At 40.1% G+C, this 23313-nt stretch overlaps 1 protein-coding gene across 8 annotated transcripts in view; it reads right to left on the bottom strand.

Annotated features, from left to right (window-relative positions):
- The window catches only part of HECTD4 (HECT domain E3 ubiquitin protein ligase 4), a 211478-nt gene that overhangs the window by 113577 nt on the left and 74588 nt on the right, over positions 1-23313 (bottom strand). For all 8 annotated transcript variants that reach the window (XR_014826914.1, XR_014826915.1, XM_005657322.4 and 5 more), the window contains exons 5-9: positions 22530-22638; positions 21723-21861; positions 18514-18684; positions 5883-6075; positions 825-983 (exon numbers count right to left, since the gene is read on the bottom strand). Coding sequence is in view for 6 of the 8 variants with exons in the window: in XM_005657322.4 (XP_005657379.1) it covers positions 825-983; positions 5883-6075; positions 18514-18684; positions 21723-21861; positions 22530-22638 (771 nt within the window). In the remaining 2 variants the exon portion in view is untranslated. The remainder of the gene's footprint in view (positions 1-824; positions 984-5882; positions 6076-18513; positions 18685-21722; positions 21862-22529; positions 22639-23313) is intronic.

The following is a 23313-nucleotide window of genomic DNA, read 5'->3' as shown; positions in this document are numbered from 1 at the left end:
CAATGTAAAAGGAGTATTTTTTTACTCTATATTTTATTCATTTGTCCACTCTGAAGCCAAAATCACACTGCCTTAATTACTATAGAGTGCCTTCTATTATAAAAATATATGTACACTGGACATTAATAATTTTTGCATATATTAGTTTGTGCTATATACATATTCTGTTTAACACTTCACATATGTGTCTTAAAATGGAGGGATTTCATAGACTTACTTTAATAGCTCTCCAGTGGATAGAGTTCTTGCTGTGTCATCAGTAAATATCCCAACAGATTATTTTATTTCCTAAAATCTTCCTGACCTCATTATTATTTCCAGTAATTTTATAGAACAATAGTTTTCAGAAGTGTACTATTATATCATCTACAAGAATTCTATTTTTAATTCCTCCTAGCCTATTTATCTATAGTGATAAGGTTTTTTGCTGTTATCAAAGAGCTATTGCAAACAACTGTTTAACACAGTAAGTGTAATCACTATTTATTTATTTTTAATTTTTTCAGGGCCGCTCCTGTGGCATATGGAAGTTCCCAGGCTGGGGGTCTAATTGGAGCTATAGCTGCCAGCCTACACCACAGTCACAGCAATGCCAGATTCAAGCTGTGTCTGTGACCTATACTACAGCTCATGGCAACGCTGTATCCTTAACCCATTGAGCGAGGTCAGGAATCGAACCCTCATCCTCATGGATACTAGTCAACTAGTCGGGTTTGTTTCTGCTGAGCCACAGCAGGAACTCCTGTAATCACTATTTAGGAAAAACTTTAAACTTCAAAGTTGGAGACAAAATGGGAAAAGAGCCACAAATAAAGTTTACTTACTTTTTAAAGACGACAAACCACTTGTTCCACCAAAGAGAGATCGGGTAGCAGAGCTGCCTGATCCCCCTGGAGGTGGGACCAGCATCACCAAGTATGTACCACAGGTATAAATGGGTGTCTTCCGAAGCATTTTTAGAGGAAGCCCACAACTAGTATTTGCTGGTAAAAGGAAAAAAGATGGTGAGTAGCTGATACACAAGTTAATTACCAAACCATATTAGAGTATAATGAAGAGGTCCCAAATTCTAACAAGGATATACTTGGATTCAGAAAATGAACAAGTAATAAACTAAGGGAAAAATAATGATCTGGCTCCATAGCCTGGCCCTAAGTCTCCTGGTTACATCATCCAAACATTTCGCAAAGATGTTTCTGGTATTCAACATGCCCTTACATCTCTAAAAAATATTTCAAAAGAATGAATGGACTAAATCTCAAAATAAAAGAAGAATCCTACTGTTTGTGTTTCCCCCTAGGAAACTGTGCTCCAGTAGAGATCTTTTACTTTATGCAGAACAAATTCTTAACAGGTTTGTGATATTACATTCATTATCAATAGCTTTGAACATGAAAACAGCCAGAAATTTCAACCTACAACTAGTTAATAAATGCTTTCACAATATCTATCACAAAACGTTTATGCCTACAGGATTTATAACCAATGATGTATTTTTTCTTAGTGTCAGTGACAAACTATCATGAAGAAAACAATCACTGTTTCTAACCAAGAGGTATAAAAATGTACTACTTTAATTTCCCTTACTCACTGGCAGATCTAAATTCACACAAGGTGAATTTAAGGATTTTCTGTATATTAGTGTAGTGATCACTACCATCAGAGTGTTTTAACTAGGAAGCTGTCAGGGTGTAAAATATAACAGCCTCCACAGACATAAAAGCATCTTTAGATTCAATGGTTTAGATTAGAAAAATGAGACAAGCGAAACCTAATCAGTTATTTGCTATGAATGCCTGTGCTTCTTAAAAGCTTTAATTTTTTTTTTTTTTTTTTTTGTCTTGTTGCCATTTCTTGGGCCGCTCTCGCGGCATGTGGAGGTTCCCAGGCTAGGGGTCAAATCGGAGCTATAGCTGCTGGCCTATGCCACAGCCACAGCAATGCAGAATCCAAGCCGCTTCTGCGACCTACACCACAGCTCACAGCAACGCTGGATCGTTAACCCACTGAGCAAGGGCAGGGATTGAACCCGCAACCTCATGGTTCCTAGTCGGATTCGTTAACCACTGCACCACGACGGGAACTCCAAAAGCTCTATTTTTTAAAACTCCAGGCCCCAACAAGTATATTCTTCATTTAGGACATAAGTCCAGTAGCATAAATGTCTATAGATAAGAAACCCAAAAGGGGCAATGATTGGAAAATTAGCAACTTTATGAGCGTAATCTTTTCGCCAATATGTTTTTAATAGACATATTCTTATTAACATGGTAATGGGTATTAGTACATCCTAGACCCTCTGTATGTTAAATTATTAAGAGTTCACTTAGCCTATAACTGGTGAATTTTTATGCAGCAACATCACATTAAATGAATACGCAGAGAATGTGCATCAAAGTACAATGAGCAAGATCCTCTGTTTAGAATACAGATATCAGTTTTCACAGGATTCTAAATATACGCTTGCCTTCTGAGTCCTCCTTTTTATTTCACCCAAGTTTTCCTATGCAACAAACGTTCCTTTAGTATTTTTCTTGAGCAGGAGGACTCACTTTTCTCCTACCAAGGAACAAACCCAGATCAAGCCTTCAGCTTGTCGGGAAAATGTTTATTTAGGTAAAAAGGACATGTCCTCTACTAAGTGTTCCCTGTAGCTCAAATTATTCATATACCCAAGTTATAATAACTATTAAAAAATATCCCACTTAAATTTGATACACAGAGACTGGTACAAGTAAAACAGTATCCTTAAATCCTAAGGATAACTAATAAGTATGTAAAATTTGACAGTCTCACAGTGAATTAATCACAAATACTTTCTCTTCCTAACACTTCAATATATAAAAGGATTAAAGCATCAAATTAAATTAAACATACTAATTCAGATATATTTTTTAATATATGGCATATTTTTCTAGCCTCATCTTTCACCATAGGTCATGCTTTGTTAAAAATTCATGTAGTTGGTATCTAATACGAAAACTCTTCCAGAATAATAGCTCCAGGGAGTCCCCGTCATGGCTCAGGGTAAACGAATCTGACTAGGATCCATGAAGTTGCGGGTTAGATCCCTGGCTTCATTCAGTGGGTTAAGGATCTGGCATTGCATGAGCTGTGGTATAGGTCACAGATTCAGCTCAGATCCCTCGTTGCTGTGGCACAGGCCAGCGCAGCTGTAGCTCTGATTTGACCCCTAGACTGGGAACTTAACTATGCCTCAACTGTGGCCCTAAAGAGGAAAAGAAAAAGAAAAAGAAGAAGAATGACTCCTAGGAGTTCCCTGGTGGCTCAGTGGTTAGGGTCCTGCATTGTCATTGCTGTGGCTCAGGCTGCTGCTGTGTCGCAGGAATTTCCACATGCCGTGGGCAGCCAAAAAAAAAGAACAATCATCGTTCTTGATTTGGGAGGGGTGTCATAAATGACCTTGAAGATCTGATGAAAATTATGATATATGTGAGATGTTATTTAAAACTTTGGGGGAGCATGTTTATGAGTCCCTGAAAGGCTTATCCCAGTTAAGAACTCTTACTTTAAAAGTACAGAACAGTGTGTTTAGAAGGTTACCTTTTATTGAGAAATGGAGGACAATGAAAATACATAGATTTATCTTTCTAAATTAATTTAATTTCTCTTATAAAGAAACTCTGCAAGGATAAACAAAAAACTTATAAATAGAGTTAACTATAGGGGGAAGGGTGGAGGGCAAAATATAGAATACACCAGCAAGTGAGAGTAAGATTTCTCTGCATATACTTTTTTTTTCTGCTTTTAAGAGCTGTATCTGCCTCATATGGACGTTCCCAGGGTAGGGGCTGAATCGGAGCTAATGCTGCCAGCCTATGCCACAGCCACAGCAAAATGGGATTCAAGCCATGTCTGTGACCCATACCATAGCTCATGAGCAACAATGGACACTTTTTTTGTGTGTGTGTCTTTTTGTCTTTTCTAGGGCTGCACCCATGGCATATGGAGGTTCTCAGGCTAGAAGTTGAATCAGAGCTACAGCTGCCGCCTATGCCACAACCACAGCAACGAGGGATCCGAGCGGCATCTGCAACCTACACCACAGCTCACGGCAATGCCAGATTCTTAACCTACTGAGCAAGGCCAGGGACTGAACCTGCAACCTCATGGATACTAGTCAGGTTCATAACCCACTGAGCCACAATGGGAACTCCCTGCATAAACTTTTCATATTATTTTCACTTTCAAACTCTGTAAATGTATATACATTTAAAATATTAAAGTACAAACATTAAATGCCAAATTTCAGAAGAAGCCATCTCTGTTGTGGAAGGTTTGCCTATAACTTGCTTGGTCAAGATTATATTTAATATAGAAAATTGATAACTAACAAGGACCCATGGTATAGCACAGGAAAATGTACTCGATATTCTATAATAACCTATATGGTGAAAAGGAGTGGATATATGTATAGTTGTAACCGATTCACTTTCCTGTACACCTAAAACTAATACAACACTGAAAGTCAATTATACTTGAATAAAAAAAATTTTTTTAATTGTATTTAGTGAAGATGATGCTAAATGAGCTTTTTACATTCATGAAGTTAAAATAATAAGAAATCAATTTATACCATCAATAATGATAATTTGTTTACAGTTAAAGACAGAGCTGTTTCAAATTATTACAGATTCTTGCTAATTCATGTCCACAGCCAATGGTATTAGCTTGCAGTTTTTAAAAAATGGACAATGACTGGAAGTACAGAAAAAGGTGAACTATATAAAGCAAAGTGCACACTGTTAAATGCTCAATAAAAAGTACTGCCTGAATTCCAGAGGCAGCATGCACTAATTACAAACTCAACGTATCAAGCTATGAAAAGACATGGAGGGAGGAACCTTTTTTTTTTTTTTTTTGTCTTTTTGCCTTTTCTAAGGCTGCTCCCTTGGCATATGGAGGTTCCCAGGCTAGAAGTCGAATCAGAGCTGTAGCCACCGGCCTATAACAGAATCACAGCAACACAGGATCCAAGCCACGTCTGCAACCTACACCACAGCTCACGTCAACGCCAGATACTTAACCCACTGAGCAAGGCCAGGGATCGAACCCACAACCTCATGGTTCCTAGTCAGATTCATTAACCACTGAGCCACCACGGGAACTCCGGGAATCTTAAAGGTATGTTACGCAATGAAAGACGTGAATATGAAAAAGCTACATACTGCATAAATTGAATTATGTGATACTCTGGAAAAGGCAGAACTATGAATAATAAAAAGATCAGTGGTGGCCAGTGTCTGGGGGGTGGGGAGAGGTGAATGGGTAGAACACAGAGGATTTTTAAGGCAATAAAAATCCTGAATGATGCTACAGTGATGAATACAGGTCATTATACATTTGTCCAAACCTGTAGAACATACAATACTAAGAGTGAATCCTAAGGTAAACTATGCACTCTGGGTGATTATGAAGTGTCAAGGTGAGCTCATCAACTCTAACAAATGCACCACTCTGGTGGGGGCTGCTGATAATAAGGGAGGCTAAGCATGTGTGGGGGCAGGAGGTATACAGGAAATACATACCTCCCTCTTAGTTTTGCTGTGAACCTAAAACTGCTCTTAATAAAATAGTCTTTGGAAGTTCCTGTTGTAGCTCAGCAATAATGAGCCTGACGAGTATCCTGAAAGATTCGGGTTCGATCCCTGGCCTTGCTCAGAGGGTTAATGATCTGGTGTTGCTGTGGCTGGGGTGTAGGCCAGCAGCTGCAGCTCTGATTCACCCCTTAGCCTGGGAACTTCCATATGCCACAGGTGAGGCCCTAAAAAGCAGAATAATAATAAAGTCTTAAAAAATACAGAGAGCTGAATGGAGCTTTCTATACAAGGTAAACATATGATAAGCCAAGGGCAGCCTACCTGCTTGATCCTCTTTCAGGGTGTTGGAGATGGTGGAGCCAGTAAGAGCAGCCAGTGTGGCGGATGGCGAGGCTCGGTAGCGTGACAGTCTGCTCAGAAGCATCTCATTAATGCTTTTTGCAGACTCACCCTCTTTTCTCATTAGAATTGTGCGTTCCTGCAGTGGGTTGGCTACAAATACACCATTTTCGACCTAATATTCAAAGAAAAAGAGGTCCTTAAATGATATCTGTTTCCATTTAGTTAGCCAATTTCTGTTTGAGAAGTGTATTGTTGCCATCTGGTTACTCAAAAACATTTCCCAAAATTATACCTAAGTAGGTGTATACCTCAAAACTTAACTACTCTACAGAAACTGAGAACAAAAGGAAAGCTATGAGAAGTTTGAGAGCTTTCATTTTTCAATAGCCCAGATTTTTAAAGTAATGAGCCAAGTTTAATAGATTCTATGAAAGGTTGTTGATTAAAATTCCTTATATTGAATTCCACAGGCAGCTCTCACTAATTACAAGCTTCTGACAGGTACAAGTAATAAGATGAGAGGAAAACAAATCAATCAGTTTTTTGATTTACTTTTAAGTACAACTATGAGGATAATGTCTCCCTGAAATATAATTAGTGGCTAAAATCCAAACTCTATATTAACAGCAGTTAACATTAGCCCCAGCTGCATGGGTATTGGCAGAGCAATCCTGGAGAAAGTCTGCTAAAAATACAGGATAGCCTCAACTGGATCCTTGCCAGTACTTGGCAGGTCTTCCTTCATCACTTGATTATTCCCCGACAAAATCTCTGGAGTGGTGATTCCAAAATTCCTTCCCCAATTTTGAGTTTGACTTCAAGCAGACCACCTGGCTTTCTTCATTGCTAAAGAGATCCAGACCAAGTACTATAAGCTGCTCCCACTCATCTCTCTTCCAACTCAAGATTCTTTGTATCCACCCTCATTTATTCTTTTCCTCTGAATTCAGGGGAAGAAACACTTCACCTCATGTTATTTAAGGAAGAAGCGCTTCTGCCTCCTGACTGCCCCCGTAATTATCTCCCATCTGCCCCTTCCTCCTCCAGGTCTCCCTCTCTGATTTCCCTCTCCTCGGTTTCAAATACGCCCAGGTCTCTGAGATCTTAAACACAACCTTGGTGGCCCATTGCAAAGCATCCCTCTTCACTTTCATTCACTGTCAAATACATCTCATGCATCTCATGCAGTCCCTGTACCCACTGCCTTCTCCCAGATCTGGCTGGAGTCTCAGAAATAGGTGCCACCAGCGAACGTGGGCAGGAATAGAGATGAGAGAACAAGAGGGCAAAATGAATTACTTTACTCATTAATTCACTAATTGCTTCCGTTCTACCCGCTGCCCCCAATTGAATGCTGGCTTCCTAAGAGCAGGGGTGCTGCCTGCCTTATTCACCACAACATTTCTAGCACTTAGCAGGCACACAGTAAACACTTAAGGCCTTGCTGAATAAACAAATTGTTGCCCTGACCCAAATCCAATCCCACCTCTCGGTGGCGACTCCCACAGACCCATCATTGCTACTGAAATCTAGTCCCACTTTTCTAACTGCCTCCCACTCCCCAGCTTTTTGACTAGAATAGCCTACTGTCTCCTAAAATTTAACACCTCCACATCTTACCACATCGTTTTACCCCACCTTCCAGCTTGATTAACCTTCAGCAAGTATAGCTCTTTTTATGTTGCACAACTCTAAACATGACCCTTCAAAGACATCCAGATAAAAATCAATCACTTGGCATTCAAAAGCATTACTCAGTCTAGCCCTAAGAGAAAACAATGGATATTTAAAAACAAATAAACAAACTAAAACTATATACCGTGTTCAAGTACTTTGAAAATACTGAAAATCTGATAAAGCACCTGTGAGAAGCAAGGTGGACTGGGATTTGGTGCCCAAGGAGTCAATTTCGGAACCTCTATATTTATTTTAGCAAAGAAGCTTTCTGGGATGAAAAAGTTACTGCTGGTGCAGTTCCCATCATGGCTCAGTGGTTAACGAATATGACCAAGAACCATGAGGTTGCAGGTTCTATCCCTGGCCTCGCTCAGTGGGTTAAGGATCTGGCATTGCTGTGAGCTGTGGGGTAGGTCGCAGACATGGCTCGATCTGGTGTTGCTGTGGCTGTGGCCGGCAGCTGTAGCTCTGATTCGACCCTTAGCATGGGAACCTCCACATGCCACAGGAGTGGCCCTAACAAGCAAAGAAAGAAAAAGAAAGAGCTGTTGCGGGTTTAGAAAGGAAGGGAAGAACCTGGGAGAGTAAGCAGTGGCACAGTGTTAATATTGACAAGAAGCTTCCTTCTGGCTCCCTCCCTGGCCCAAGTCACCACCTTGAGCCTGATAACCAAACCAGCCTCTCAACTGGTTTCCCCATTTCCACTTTGACCTCCACATACTTGACTCTGTACATCAGCCAGTGATTTACTTACAAACATAAATTAAACCACAGCCTTCCCTGTTTGAAACCTTGCAGCAGCTTCCCGACACATTTATAATAAAATCCAACCTACTGTTAAGACCCATGGGGTCCAACATCCACTGATCTCCTCATGTCGCCTGCCTCTGCTCCCCCTTTCACACACTTTTGTCACTTTCAAAAAGCCACATTATCTTCTGTCACTCCTCCAAAATGCCTAGCTTCCTACTAATGCCAGGCCTGTACTTGCTGTTCCCTCTTGCTCTGACTTTGCCCTCTGATTTTGTTCCCTCTGCTCTGGTTTGCCTGAGACTGTCCTGGTTTTAGCACCCAGGTCCCAAAAAACCTTAGGCCCAAACAAACAGGAATGGCTGCTTCTCATCATTCACGTCCCAGCTCAAATATCCTTTATCGCAATGGCCCTATCTGCCAGCCAAGCTACAGTGGCTCCCCTCCTGCACCCCTCTCCCACTCTCTATCGCATTAACTTGTTTTGTTCTCCCCAGCATTTATCACTAGCCGAAATTATTTTGTTCCTGTGGTTTACTTTCTCATTGTCTAACTCCCCACACTCTGATGTAAGCACCTTAAAAACAAAGGCTTATTACCCTGCTGCCCAGATAAGGTACTGGATGAATGAATGGCATCTCACTCAACTGGATCATAATTTAAAGGAAGTAATAGATCCATCGGGTGAAGGGGGAGAAGGACCAAGTGTGTCCATTACTATACTGACCGTATGTTTACGAAGAGACATAAAGAGGTCAAAATAGCAGTAAAACTGTCACTGAATCTATCTAAAGAAAAGCAGTTATAGAAAGTACATAAGGGGAGGAAGAACTCTCAGAACAAAACAGATGTAAAGATACAGAATGTGTGACATGAAGAAGTAAAAAAGAGTCATAGGAGAGTCTCAAGCAGGAATGTGTCCTGTGTAGAAGTAACCAAATCAGACAGAAAGGTTCCATGTCTCAGCTACTCTATAGTTTTAAAGGCCAGAACCCTAACCGTCTTAGAGCTTCAAAAGGCCTGCGACTGACTCCAAGTGGTAGCCTGTCACATCGGTGGCCCTGGTGAATGTGTCCGTATTCATGTCCTTGTTTAGTTCCCTCCCACAAAGACTCTGGGCTTGGCCATTAGAAAGCATGATGCAAGCAGAGACTTGATAGGCACCTGTCCTCCTGAAAAGCTCCCATTGAAATCCAGTCTCTATGCTGTCAAGAGACTCCACTGAGAGTACTGACATCAAGTGGAGAAAGACTCTGGAAGGAAAGAGGCCATCTTCAATGTTACAGGCCCAGTCAAGCTCTAAGCTGAGTAAAGCTGTGAGTGTGGCCTCAGCTTTACGAGGTGGAGAAGAACCACACAGCTGAGCCTAGTTAACATATCATTCCTTGTTGCTTGAAGTCACTTAGTTGTGGGGTGGTTTGTTGAGCAGCAGCAGATTTCCCAAAAGTCAGAGAAATTCTATCATCCAAATGTTAGAGGTTGTTTTATATTAGTAATAGTTTAAGAATGAAATACAGTTTAAGACTACACATATACACACACACACACACACACACACACACATTTTGTCTTTTTAGGGCTGCACCCGTGGCATATGGAAGTTCCCAGGCTAAGGGTCAAATCCGGGTTGTCACCAGCCTACGCCACAGCCATAGCAACACCAGATCCGAGCCACATCTGCAACCTACACCACAGTTCATGGCAACACCAGATCCTTAACCCACTGAGCAAGGCCAGGAATCGAACCTGTGTCCTCAGGGATGCTAGACAGATTCGTTTCCACTGAGCCATGACGGGAACTCCAAGACTGTATTTCTATAGCCTACCTTATATAATGATAATTAGTTATATGATTAGTTATCTAATTCCATTCTGAGTTAATAAAATCATTTGAAAGGCAAGCATAGCTAGTTGGATTCTACTCTGATTATCTATTCAGCTTAGGTAATCCTTCAATCCTAGGTACCAAGAGGCCCAGTTTGTAGATCAAACTCAGCAGATTTTTTATGAAAAATGACACAATAGAAGAACACTGGTGGTGTTCAAGCTTTCAAAAACATGTATTTAATATTTTTTTCTGATTATTAAATATATAGTCCCTTCCAGAGTTGTTTAGTCTCCTAAAGAATCTTCTTCTTTTTTTTCCCCCCCTCAGGGCCACATCTGCTGCATATGGAAATTCCCAGGCTAGGGAATCAGAGGCTAGCCGCCAGCCTACACCACAGCCACATACACAGCCACACCAGATCCAGGTCATATCTGCAACCTATGCTGCAGCTTGCAGCAATATCAAATCCTTAACCCACTGAACAAGGTCAGGGTTCAAATGCACATCCTCATGGATACTATGTTGGCTTTTTAACCTGTTGAACCACAACAGGAACTCCTAATCTTTAAATCTTGCTTTAGTCTATTCTTGACCCCAAAACTACAATGAACTTTTAAGACCAGATCCTGCTCAAAACTCTTCAAGAGCCTCCCACATCACCTGAGATAAAATCCAAATACCTTGCAAGGCCCTAGAAGAAGTGGCCCTGGTTACATCTCCAACTTTACTTTCCATCACTCAACCTTCTCATCATTCCTCTGAGCAAGGTGCGGAAGAATGTAAATAACAAATCACCACTTGTGTAAGAACGGAAAAACAAAAACATGCATGTACATTTGTTTGTACGTGCTCACATTATCTCCAGAAAGATACAGAAGAAAATCTTAACATTACTTGCTTCTGGAGATGGAAACTGGGCTTAGAAGCAGGGTAGATGAGAGACTTTTGTACTATTCAAATTTTGTAACTATGTGAATATCTTTTTTTAAAAAAACAATGTTTTTAAAAACAATATAACATCACTAAATTTAGAGAGAAACTTACTAATACTACCAAGTAACTGGGTAAAATCATAATTCACAGCAAACGTAATTCTTTCCAACAATAATCACTAGCCACATTTATATGACAAATATTTATACTACTTAGAAACCAAAATTTTCCATGAATCAGCAAAGTAAAGAATTTCAGTATTCAGCCATAAGAAGGAAATCCTGCCTCTGTGATAACATGGATAAACCTTAAGGGCACTATGCTAAGTGAAATAGGTCACACAGAGAAAGACAAATGCTGTATGATCTCATTTATATGTGGAAAATAAAAAGCTGAACTCATTGAAACATTGGTGGTTGCCAAGGTTGGGGTGTGGTAGAGATGGGGAGATGGTGGTCAAAGGGTATGAATGGTTAGTTAGAGATGAATAAATTCTGGGGATCTAAAATACCTACAGCATGGTGACTATAGTTAACAATACTGTATGGTATGCTTGAAATCTGCCAAGAAAGTAGATGTTAAATATTCTTAGCATGTGCACACACAAAAAGGTTAATAGATTTGGGAGACACTTTGAAGGTAAAGCAGGCAGCATATGCTGACTAGACATGGAATTTGAGAATGAAAAAACAAGGAACAGAAAGGGACACCAAAGGTCTCTGGCCAGCAATGAAAGGATACAGATGCCATTGACTGAAACGGGAGAGCCTGTGAGAGAAGTAGGTAGGGTAAAGTCAGGAGTTTAGGAGAGGGCATATTTAGTTTGAGGGAATTATCAGATTTCCAACTGGAAAAGCCTCATATTCTGTGCATATACAAACACCCACCCACATCAATACGCATGTAGAGTTTCAGGGACAGGTTTTGGCTGAGAAGCAAATTTGAGCATCATCTGTACAGAGAGTGCTGCAAGATACAAGACAGGATGAGATCAACGAGGGAGTAAGAGCAGATAGAGTAGAGAGAAGGGGTCCTGGGAACAGGTCCTGGCACATGTGACTGTTGAGAGGTAGACAGGTTGAGCAGGAACAACCAGTGAGGAGAAGTCCCATGGGTGTCCCGAAGTTCCAGTGAAAACAGTTTCAAGAATGGGGGAGTGAAACCATGTGAAATATGGCTAAAAGTTCAAGTGAAAAGAAAACTGAGTTGCCCTTGAATTTTGCAGTGTGGAAATCCCTGGTGAACATGGGAAGACCTGTTTTGGCATCCTGGTGAGGATACCAAGACTAACTGGAGCAGATTCAAGAGAGAATGGAAGGAAAGAACATAAAACAGTAAGAATAAACTCTTTCAAGAATATTTCTGCTAAAGGGAACCACAGATAGGGGAGTGGTGGCAAGTGTGGGTCAAGGGAGTTTTGATTTTTCAAGACTGGCTATCCTCTCATGTATGTGTATGCTGTGGTGAATGATCCATTGAGAGAAGAAAGTTGTTATCATAAGACAAGGACAATTCCAGAAAGAATCCTCGATGCCCTCCACTGCAGCTTTTATTACATAGCAGGTAATGATTACACACAGTGTGCCGGACCTAGCTGTTTGTACTCAGTAATGCAACTTGGAAATTAATCTACTTCAGTCTATGCAGATCTGCCCCATGCTTTTTAATGGCTACACAGTGTTCCTTTCTGTGGAAGTACCATAGGCAGTGAGCCAGACAGGTATCTATGTTTAGCTTCCCAATTCAGCAATTTAGAAGCTGCTATACTAGTGACTGGATGATTAAAATTTTTTAAATTCCATGATGAAAAATCTCAAACATATGCAAAAATAGTGAATAGTATAATTAACCTCCACATATCCCATCATCCAGATTCAACTAGTATCCAGATATGGCCAAACCTGTTTAACTCACTCATCTCTTTTTGCTCAAGCATTTTAAAGCATGTCCCAGACATCATGCAATTCCACTTCTGAATACTTCACTATACATCTGCAAAAATATGGACATTTCCTTGTATAACCACAATGCTCTCATACTTGAAAAATAAATTAGGAAAAAAAAAAACCTTGGTTTCATCTAATACGCATATTCTAATTCCGTCTACAAAAAAAAGTTTTCTTTCACTTGGTTTGTTTGATTCAGACTCCAAAAGTGACCCCAAAGTTGTTCTTTTAATCTATAGCAGCTCCTTCCTCCCCAGTTTTTTATTCCATGCCACTGGCAGAGGCTTTTAGTTGCTCTATTTCCTCCAGAGCAGGGATGGGCTTTTGATTGTACAATTATATGTCTAAACATATCTTTGTGTTGTCTTTACGACTGATTAATCACTAACCCAGAAGTAAGTCATCAAAAAAGTATCACTCTCCCTCAGAATTTTGAGAGCACTGCCCCATTTTCATAACCAATAATGATATTGAACAGCCTGGTGCTTTTCTTATTCCTCAGGATTTGTACATGATTTTTTATTTTCTACTAGAAGCTTTAGAATCCTTTCTTCCTGGTAGTATGAAATTTCAAGGTAACGTGCCACACTGTGGTCATTTATTATTCACTATACCAGATACCTTTTATTTTATTTATTTATTTATTTATTTTTTTTTGTCTTTTTGTCTTTTCTAGGTCTGCTCCCATGGCATATAGAGGTTCCCAGGCTAGGGGTCTAATCGGAACTGTTGCTGCTGGCCTACGCCACTGCCACAGCCACAGCAACGTGGGATCCAAGCCACGTCTGCGACCTACACCACAGCTCATGGCAACGCTGGATCCTTAACCCACTGAGCGAGACCAGGGATCAAACCTGCAACCTCATGGTTCCTAGTCGGATTCGTTAACCACTGAGCCACAACAGGAACTCCGCCAGATACCTTTTAATACGGATACCAGTGTCCTTTGGTCTGACATTTTCCTTCTATTATTTCTTTGATCGTATCTTCTTCTTTTCCAGTCTATTTCTGAAACTTCTATTAGTAAGATTTCAGATGGATTATTCCTCTACATCTTTTATGTTTTCACATTTACCGTTCTTTATCAATTTGTCCTATTTTCTGGGGGAGATTTCTTCTTACCTTTAATCCTTTTATTAATTAAAACATTTTCACAATCATAGTTTTAATTCCCAGGAGCTCCTTCTCATTCTGATAATTCTTTTCATGACATCTTATTCTGTTTTATGAATGCAATGCCTTCTTATATCTCAGAGTAGTGTTTATAAAGTTTTATTTAATTCTTTCTATTAGCTGTTTTTCTGAGTTTTCTTTTCTTTTCTTTTTTTTTTTTTTTTTGCCATAGCTGTGGCACGTAGAAGTTCCTGGGCCAGGGATCAAACCCTGCCACAGCAGTGACCCAAGCCCCTGGGACAATGCCAGATCCTTAATCTGCTAGGCAACAAGAAAAATTACTTTTAATTTCCAAACTGGAGAATTTCTTAATTTCTCTAGAGGGTCTCAATGGTCTGGTTAAAAATTTAAGAACTTTTTATTACAGTAATTTATGATTTGTTAAAATTTTATTATAGTTGATTTATAATGTTCTGTCAATTTCTGCTGTACAGCAAAGTGACCTAGTTACACATACACATAAATTCTTTTTTTCTCACCTTATCCTCCATCATGTTCCATCACAAGTGATTGGATATAGTTCCCTGTACTATACAGCAGAATCTCATTGCTTATCTACTCCAAATGCAATAGTTTGTTTCTACCAACCTTCAACTTCCAGTCCATCCCACTCATTCCCCTTCCCCCTTAGCAACCACAAGTCTGTTCTCCATGTCCATGAATTTGTTTCTTTTCTACAGATAGGTTCATTTGTGCCATATACTAGATTCCCAGATATAAGTGATATCATATGGTATTTGTCTTTCTCTTTCTGACTTCAATTTTTTTTTTTTGGCCACACCTGCAGCATGCATAAGTTCCCAGGCCAGGAACTGAACCCATGCCACAGCAGCAACCCAAGTCACAGCAGTGACAACACTGGATCCTTAACCTACTACGCCACTAGGGAACTCCTAGGGTAATTTTAAAATGTATGCAAAAGGAGTTCCCATCGTGGCGCAGTGGTTAACAAATTCGACTAGGAACCATGAGGTTGCAGGTTCGATCCCTGCCCTTGTTCAGTGGGTTAAGGATCCAGCGTTGCCGTGAGCTGTGGTGTAGGTTGCAGATGCGGCTCGGATCCCGCGTTGCTGTGGCTCTGGCGTAGGCCGGTGGCTACAGCTCCGATTCGACCCCTAGCCTGGGAATCTCCATATGCCGCGGGAGCAGCCCAAAGAAATAGCAAAAAAAGACAAAAAAAAAAAAAAAAAGTATGCAAAAGAAGAATGAAAAGTATAATGAGTTCCCCATGTACCCATCACCTGGCTTCAAAATTGTGCTATAACGGGTCACCTTGCTCTACAGTAGAAAATTGACAGAACAATGTAAACCAGCTATAATGGAAAAAATTAAAACCATTATTTAAAAAATTGTGCTGGACTTATTTTTATTTTATTTTTTTGTCTTTTTAGGGCCACACCCGAGGCATATGGAGGTTCCCAGGCTAGGGGTCAAATTGGAGCTATAGCCACCGGCCTATGCCACAGCAATGCGGGATCCTTAACCCACTGAGCAAGGCCAGGGATCAAACCCACAACCTCAGGGTTCCTAGTCGGATTTGTTTCCACTGCACCACGATGGGAACTCCTGTGCCAGACTTTTAAAATCTATTCCTTTCTCTCCTCCACACACATCTCTCTCCAAAGTTTTGGGTTTTGTTTGTCTGGGGGGTTTTTGTGTCTGTTTTGTTTGTTTTTTTTAAATAATTCAGCATTAGTCAGGAATGTTATGCACATAGTTGAGGCCTGCTTACTGGAAGACATCACTTGTGGGTGATTCACTGGGGTAGCAAGTCTCTTCCTTAGGGGAACAACAATGTCAGTATATTGGGACATTTTTTTTCCCCCCAGAGTCTTCAGTCTTTTCAGACAATAAACATTGAGATGTTTGCCTGGGGCACCCAGCACCTGAGCACAAATATGTGAATCAGGAAGGGGGATGACAGTTCCTTTTACAAACATCCACTCTACAGTCTTATCTAACAATGCTTCTGTACCCTACCTGATGCCACCAACTCTTAAGACTCTCTAAGGCTGGGTAGGGGTGAATCATCTCTATTCCCCTTGTGACTCCCCTGAATATACACTTTCAGTTTTGGCTTTCCCCATACTGAAGGACAGGAAGGGACACTACTATCTCCATCTTCTCAAGGTAGAGGGCAAGAGATATTACTTAGAGTTGAGGAACAAGTAATAATGGCTTAATTCTTAAGTTACAAAGATGTCCTCCTCCAAAGAAGAATTAAAATGAATGAAATAACTACATGAGGAGGAAAGAGGAAAGAAAGGGATGAATTGAGCCAAATCCTCACAGCAAAAAAAACAAAAAACACACACACATATACAACATAAGGAGTTAGTAAATCAAGAAACAGCAATATATGCCTTATACTTAGAGATATGAAAGAGGAAGGAAAAGATGACACCATTAAACTGACTGACTAGGAGGAACATGACAGGGATGGGGCAAGAGACTGACTTTTTTTTTTTTTTTTTTTTTTGGTCTTTTGAGGGTCGCATTTGTGGCATATGGAGGTTCCCAGGCTAGGGGTCTAATCAGAGATGTAGCCGCTGGCCTACACCACAGCAACGTGGGATCCAAGCCGAATCTGCGACCTATATCACAGCTTACAGCAATGCCAGATCCTTAACCCACCCATCAAGGCCAGGGATCTAACCCACAACCTCATGGTTCCTAGTCAGATTCGTTTCCACTGCTCCATGACGGGAACTCTGAGACTCACTTTTTATTATGACCCTGGATGTGCTGCCTGAAGTTTTAATCCATGTACATGGTTTTTCTTAGACATTTCTTTTTTAATTTAACAAAAGCATATTAGGTAAAGGGGAATTCTTTGTTTTCCTATTATTCTTAGGACAAAGACCTAAATCCTTTAACCAGCTGGTAAGTCTATTTAAAAACAATTTAAAAAAAAAAGGTTTTTCTGATGATTTAATTATGAACACATGTTCTAGTAGTACAACCTCTAGCAAATCAATTCAAAGATTCACTCTGGCTAAGATAATGACTCGAGAGTACTGAGAAACTAAGATAGCAAAAGAAAAGAATGTACAGTTAAAGGTTACTAGACTGGCACGATGGATGGCTGCTTTCCCAGAACAAATTTTAATCACATTAAAGATTATTAGAAATTGCTTCAGTGTTTTTTTTTTTCCTTTAGGAACGCTAATTTCTTCCCAGAAGGAATGTATAAATTACATCATGAAAAAAAAGTTTTGTCACAGACCTGGCTTAGGGCAATTTTTCTGTTGTAAGTCTCTCCAAATACCATCTAGACCAGTGCTGTCCAACACAACTTTCTTCAATAATAGAAATGGTCTCTATCTTTCACATTCAATATGGTAGCCACTAGCCAGCCACATGTGGCTACTAAGCACTTGAAACATGGCTATGTGACTGAGCAACTAAAGGTTTAATTGTATTTAACTCTGATTAATTTAAATTTAAATAGCCACATGTGGCTACTGGCTGCCACACTGGACAGCACAGATCTGCACTACCACAGTTCCCAGTCTCTCCTCACCCCAAGCTCTCCTCTCTGCATTCATCCACTCTGGCCCACTGTCATTTCCTAAAACATACATGATTGCTCCTGCCATACAGCTTTTGCAATTGAGGTCTCTTTGCCTAAAATGTTCTTCTCTTCCCTGTTCTCCAACTTCTTCATCTGGTAAGCTACTGCTTTTCCTTCACTATCTCAAATTATGTTGCCCATTTATTTGTTTACTGTTTATGGTGAATGTTTTGTCTCTCCAGCACCACCAGCACTCAACCCACCTACCATCCAGAATTCAAGCTACATGAGCAAGGGTCCCGCCCCCCTTGCCCATCACTATATTCCCACTACCCAAATACCTCCGTGCCTGGCTCTCAGATATTTAGCCAATACCTAATGAGCAAATGAATGAATAAATCACTGCCTTCTCACCATTTCAACTGTCATTCCTCTCAAAGTCTCCCAATATCCATCTCTAAATCCAATCTTGCTATTGTAATTTAGTTCCAAATTTTCCAATAGGTTCATGAGCATTTCTACTTAAAAACCACAATGTCTACCCATTAGCCATTGTTATCTGCACTCCATCACTAGATTAATTTTCAAAAAGCTTGGCTTTATTAGTGTCATACAACTCTAAAACAAAGAAACCTTCGAAGATAACCCAAAAGAAAAATCAATTTTGAGACAAGAGTGAATATACTGCACAGGTACTCCAAGCTTCGTAGGTCCTTTGTAAACCAATATAAAAAGAAAGCCAAGTAAAAATGTCTCTGCAAAGACACAAAATGAGAAAGTGAAACTTACCACAAGTTCAAAAATGTCCATGAAGACAGAATGTCCCTTAGGTGTTTTCTCATTCAGACTGGCAGGAGACCAGATCCAATAGAAGTAAGTACCATCTGAAGAAAGGTGCACAGTGCTCATAGTACTGCCCACAGGGAGGTGATTGGCTGGCATTGGCACCATCTGGCACACCTAGACATAAAAGGGAGAAAAACATCATCAGCGTGACAGGTAAATTCTGACTAATTCTATCAGTTCATCATTAATGCCCATAAATCCAAGAGAATTCAATAGGACTCCTGGTCAAAATTAAGCTGACATTTATCTCTATGAATAATATACGAAAGTTAATGACAAAAATATAAAAGTGTATACAATAGGCCTTGCAACAGATTAAGCAATTCTTGAGACCAGTTCAAATTATAATTTCATAGGAAAAAAATTACTTTGACTCTGCTCCGCATGTGTATCTTATCAAACTTTTTTTGTCTTATCACTTTTATTAAAAACAAAGTGTCAGGAGTTCCCGTCATGGCGCAGTGGTTAACGAATCCGACTAGGAACCATGAGGTTGCGGGTTCGATCCCTGCCCTTGCTCAGTGGGTTAACGATCCGGCGTTGCCGTGAGCTGTGGTGTAGGTTGCAGACACGGCTCAGATCCCGCGTTGCTGTGGCTCTGGCGTAGGCCGGTGGCTACAGCTCCAATTAGACCTAGCCAGGGAACCTCCATATGCCGAGGGAGCGGCCCAAGAAATAGCAAAAAGACAAAAAAAAAAAAAAAAAACAAAAACAAAAAACAAAGTGTCAGAGAGTACTTTCCAAAATTTCCTTAGCAAATAAATTTAAGACTTCATTATATTTAAAAGACAGGAACTTTATCTTATGGCTTTATATTCCCAGCACCTAATTCAGAGTCTAACTTGAAAATTAACAAATATGGAAGGAAGAGAAAAAGAGAGGGCCAAAGGAAAACAAGAGGGAAAGCAGAACAGAGGGAGAAGGAGAAAGGAGCAAAAAGATGAAGGCACACTCAAGATCCTAACTTAGCATATGAGGACTTACTGAAATTCACCAAGTCCCAGGAGGAAAAAGACACCCATTCTCCATACCAGACATGAAGGCATGTGTTTTTAATACTAAATATCCTTCAGTTTCAGTATAGTGAATAAGTTCTACATCATTTCACATTAAATGGGTAATTACATACTACTTTTTACCACCAGAAAAAAGCACTTAAAATGAGAGAAAATGAGAATCAGGAAAACTGCTGACTAGGTTAAAAAAAAAAAAAATCCAAAAATAGGGTAGAACTGAAAATCCCCAAATAAAAATAATTAGAGAAGGTCAGGTGCCTTAAGGGAACAGCAAGAATGACCTTCAGTTACTTCATCCTTTGGGTGAGTCACTCATTTCCCTAAGGTTACTTCTTTTTTTTTTTTTTTTTTGGCTTTTTATCTTTTCCAGGGCCACATCCACAGCATATGGAGGTTCCCAGGCTAGGGGTCTAATCAGAGCTGTTGCTGCCTGCCCACACCAGAGCCACAGCAACTCGGAATCCGAGCCACATCTGTGACCTACAACACAGCTCACGGCAATGCCAGATCTTGAACCCACTGAGCGAGGCCAGGGATCGAACCTGCAACCTCATGCTTCCTAGTCAGATTCGTTAACCACTGAGCCACGAGGGGAACTCCCCCTAAGGGTACTTTTGACTCCTGAACTCATTTCGTTTAAACTTTTTCCAAGCTTGTTTTGTCTACCTCAGGAGTTGAAAGAAGTCTTTGAGGTGCTATAACCACACTTTGAAACTTGTAATGCCAAGAGATCTAGAAAGCCGTCAGTTACTGAATGGCTTTAACTATCCACAAACTGCTCCAGTGCACATCTCTAGTTAGTGACAACACTGCTTTCTTGGACAACAAAGTTTTTGCTAGAACACAGAGGATACTGACTTTACTTCAAATGTAAACCATGTTCCAAGATTTAATCCGTTTAACTCCCAGGCTTATAACTCTATTTCAAATAAATGTCAGCAATATTCTCATCTATCTGCTTTAGTGATAAGAAGTGAAGTCAATTTGGCATCTATATGTTCATTTTGTTCATGTAACAATTACTGAGCACCTCCTATATGCCCTGGAGATGCAATGGTGAACAAGACTCAGTCCCTGTTCTCCAGAAAAGGCACAACTGAGTGACAGCCTCAAAGAGGTACAACATCCCACTTAAGTCCTGGATGTGACTACTCTCAGGGCACTCACTCCACAGGCAGGTACTCTAACCATTTAGTTCAACTCTAGTTGAAAGGCAGAAAGTTGTAGCATAAAGAGCTCAAACTATAGAGCGGATGTATTCACGTTCCCGGGTGGCAAGTTACATAACCTCTCTGAGCTACATTCTTTTGGTGAATAACAAACACTTACTGAGGGCTTACAATGTGCTTAGCCTCAGCTGCCTGATGAAAATGCCATAGTTACCCTCAAAGGTAGGAGAGGAAGAGTATGTAAATTGCCAAAACCAGGACCTGGCAGAGAGCGATGCTGTTATTATCAATTGTTATTATTATCAATCAAATGCTGTGCTATGTTCTAGGGACACAAAGATGAGTAAGACAGAATCCAGACCTAAAGGTGTATGATCTTGGGGAGGAGTTAGACACAAGAGCAGGTGATTTCAGTATAGTGGTGCAAGTGCCCTAACAGAGTGCAGAATGCTATGACAGCCCAAGGATGAACTCTTTGTTTTGGGTGCATGCCCATGGCATGCGGAAAATTCCTGGGCCAGGCATCAAACCCATGACACAGTAGTGACAACGCTAGATCCAAGGATGAACTCTTAAACCCAAGCACACAATGATTTTATCTAAACTCATTTCAAACTCCCATTCCCACAAAGAAGCTGTTTAGAACGAAGTGAATAGGAAAACAATACCTTCCCAAAATAGATCTAGTTTCTTTAAAAAGCTGGTATTTATATCATCTTTGACTCTCAAGAATTTTCTTGATCATAAAAAGTATGTTTTTGGCCTTAGAAACTATTAGAGCACACATTCATTCAAATCATGTGGGAAAACTTAAGACATTAGAGAAAAAACAGAACATCCAAACGATCACAGTTAAAAGGATGCCACTCTGGCAAACTACATAAATTGTGTTATTATTCCTTCTGATGATGTCACAAACTTCCCTGTCTCCAGAATATAAAACACAAAGCCTTGGTGTTTTGTTTACCTGAAGGGTATTCTGGTCAATGACCTGGAAAAGGGAGTGAGGTTTATTGTCAAAAGATACAGGCCGGTGGAGAAGACTCCCGTTGCCAAAAGCAACCCATCCTGGTTCCAGCTCCTCATTCCGGCAGTACACAAAACCTCTGTGGGGAAAAAGGTGTAAATGCTAAGTCACCAGGTCGTGTCTAAAACCCCACAATGAACCACAACAAAAACACCTCCCCCCCTAATTTCTTTTAAACGACTATATATGCAAAATACCTAAAGGAGAGTAAAATAATATATTAATTCTGAAACTGACAAACTATGGCAAATACTGATTTCCCACAACAAACTAGAGAGGAGAAAAAGTTGGGGAAATGGTCTAATTAAATATACATAAAGATTTCGAATTATGGTGTCTTTTGGCAGCAATTCATAGATCTTATATCCCAACTGAACAATTACTTCCAATGTCAAAGCCAAGGACAAAGAGATTTAACCAGAAAAATATCCATTTATCAACATGGAAAAGTCACTAAAACAGAAATTCTGATCATAGAGGAATTTCTGGCTAGAAGCTAGAAGCAATGATTTTAGGGCCATCAAACTCTTTATAGAGTCAAAATAAAGCTGAAATGCATTAAGAGACCCAGAGAGAGAAAGTGACAACAAGAGAAAACCAGAATCCTATGAAGTCATTTAGACTTCTTTAGTCACGAGTCAGCCTGTGGGGAGTCAATACCCATTCCGGGATGTCTTCACCACAGGTTTTTACTGTAATGAGGAAAACGTTCCAGCCAAATCATTCTGCAAGTGCCATGCAACTGACCTGAGAGTACCATGTAATCCAGACCCCAATTTGCTTACTCCTCTTCCAACTGAGTTAGTAGTATACAGGTAAAGACCATCTGCTGTGAGACAGCGTCCCAAGTCAGCATCTGAAAGCATTTTTTCACAGGTAAATGATGTACATGTTTTTTCTAATGAGATTATAAACATGCTTTTTCTAATGAAAAAGCCACTCGGAGGCTAAGTCAAAGATAGTCTCCCACTTTTAAACTAAGTGCTTCAATGTGACTTCCAGGGGAGATCATTTGAACCCCCAAATCATATTCCAAAAGGCATATAGGATCAGGGACCGAGATCAGGAAAACAGGTTGGTAGTTAATTAGCAGAAGAACCTGGTTTAGTCTGCCAAAGGTTTTTTTCTTTTAAACAGCAAAAATACATTCCTATTCATAATGTGAAAAGACTAACAATATAATACTTTCCCTAATGATTCTGTAATTAAAAAGGTGTGAGATTTAAGAGTTTGGGCACTTATTAGTTGACCTTGGGCCTCTTTGAGCTTCAGTTTCTTTCTGTTAAGAGGATATGTACCTCAAGAGTTACACTGACAGTTAAATGAGACAACATAGGTAAACACCTACACGGCTCTTTGGTACAACGCCAATGCCCCGTAAATGACAAATGACTATTATGTTGACACACTAACGATATATACATTGAACTAAAATCTGCTCCTTGTGGGTTTTCCATCTAGAGAGCCTAATTTTAAATTTCAGGAGCAACACAACACAAAAGTATAATGTCTCTTCTACTAAAAAACAAGT

The sequence above is a fragment of the Sus scrofa genome, chromosome 14, assembly GCF_054392235.1.
Source record: "Sus scrofa isolate SSC_HxYL_T2T_F1_AM1 chromosome 14, Sscrofa_HxYL_maternal_Yorkshire_Landrace_v2.0, whole genome shotgun sequence".
NCBI lineage: Eukaryota > Metazoa > Chordata > Mammalia > Artiodactyla > Suidae > Sus > Sus scrofa.
This window is presented reverse-complemented; position numbering and strand designations above follow the sequence as displayed.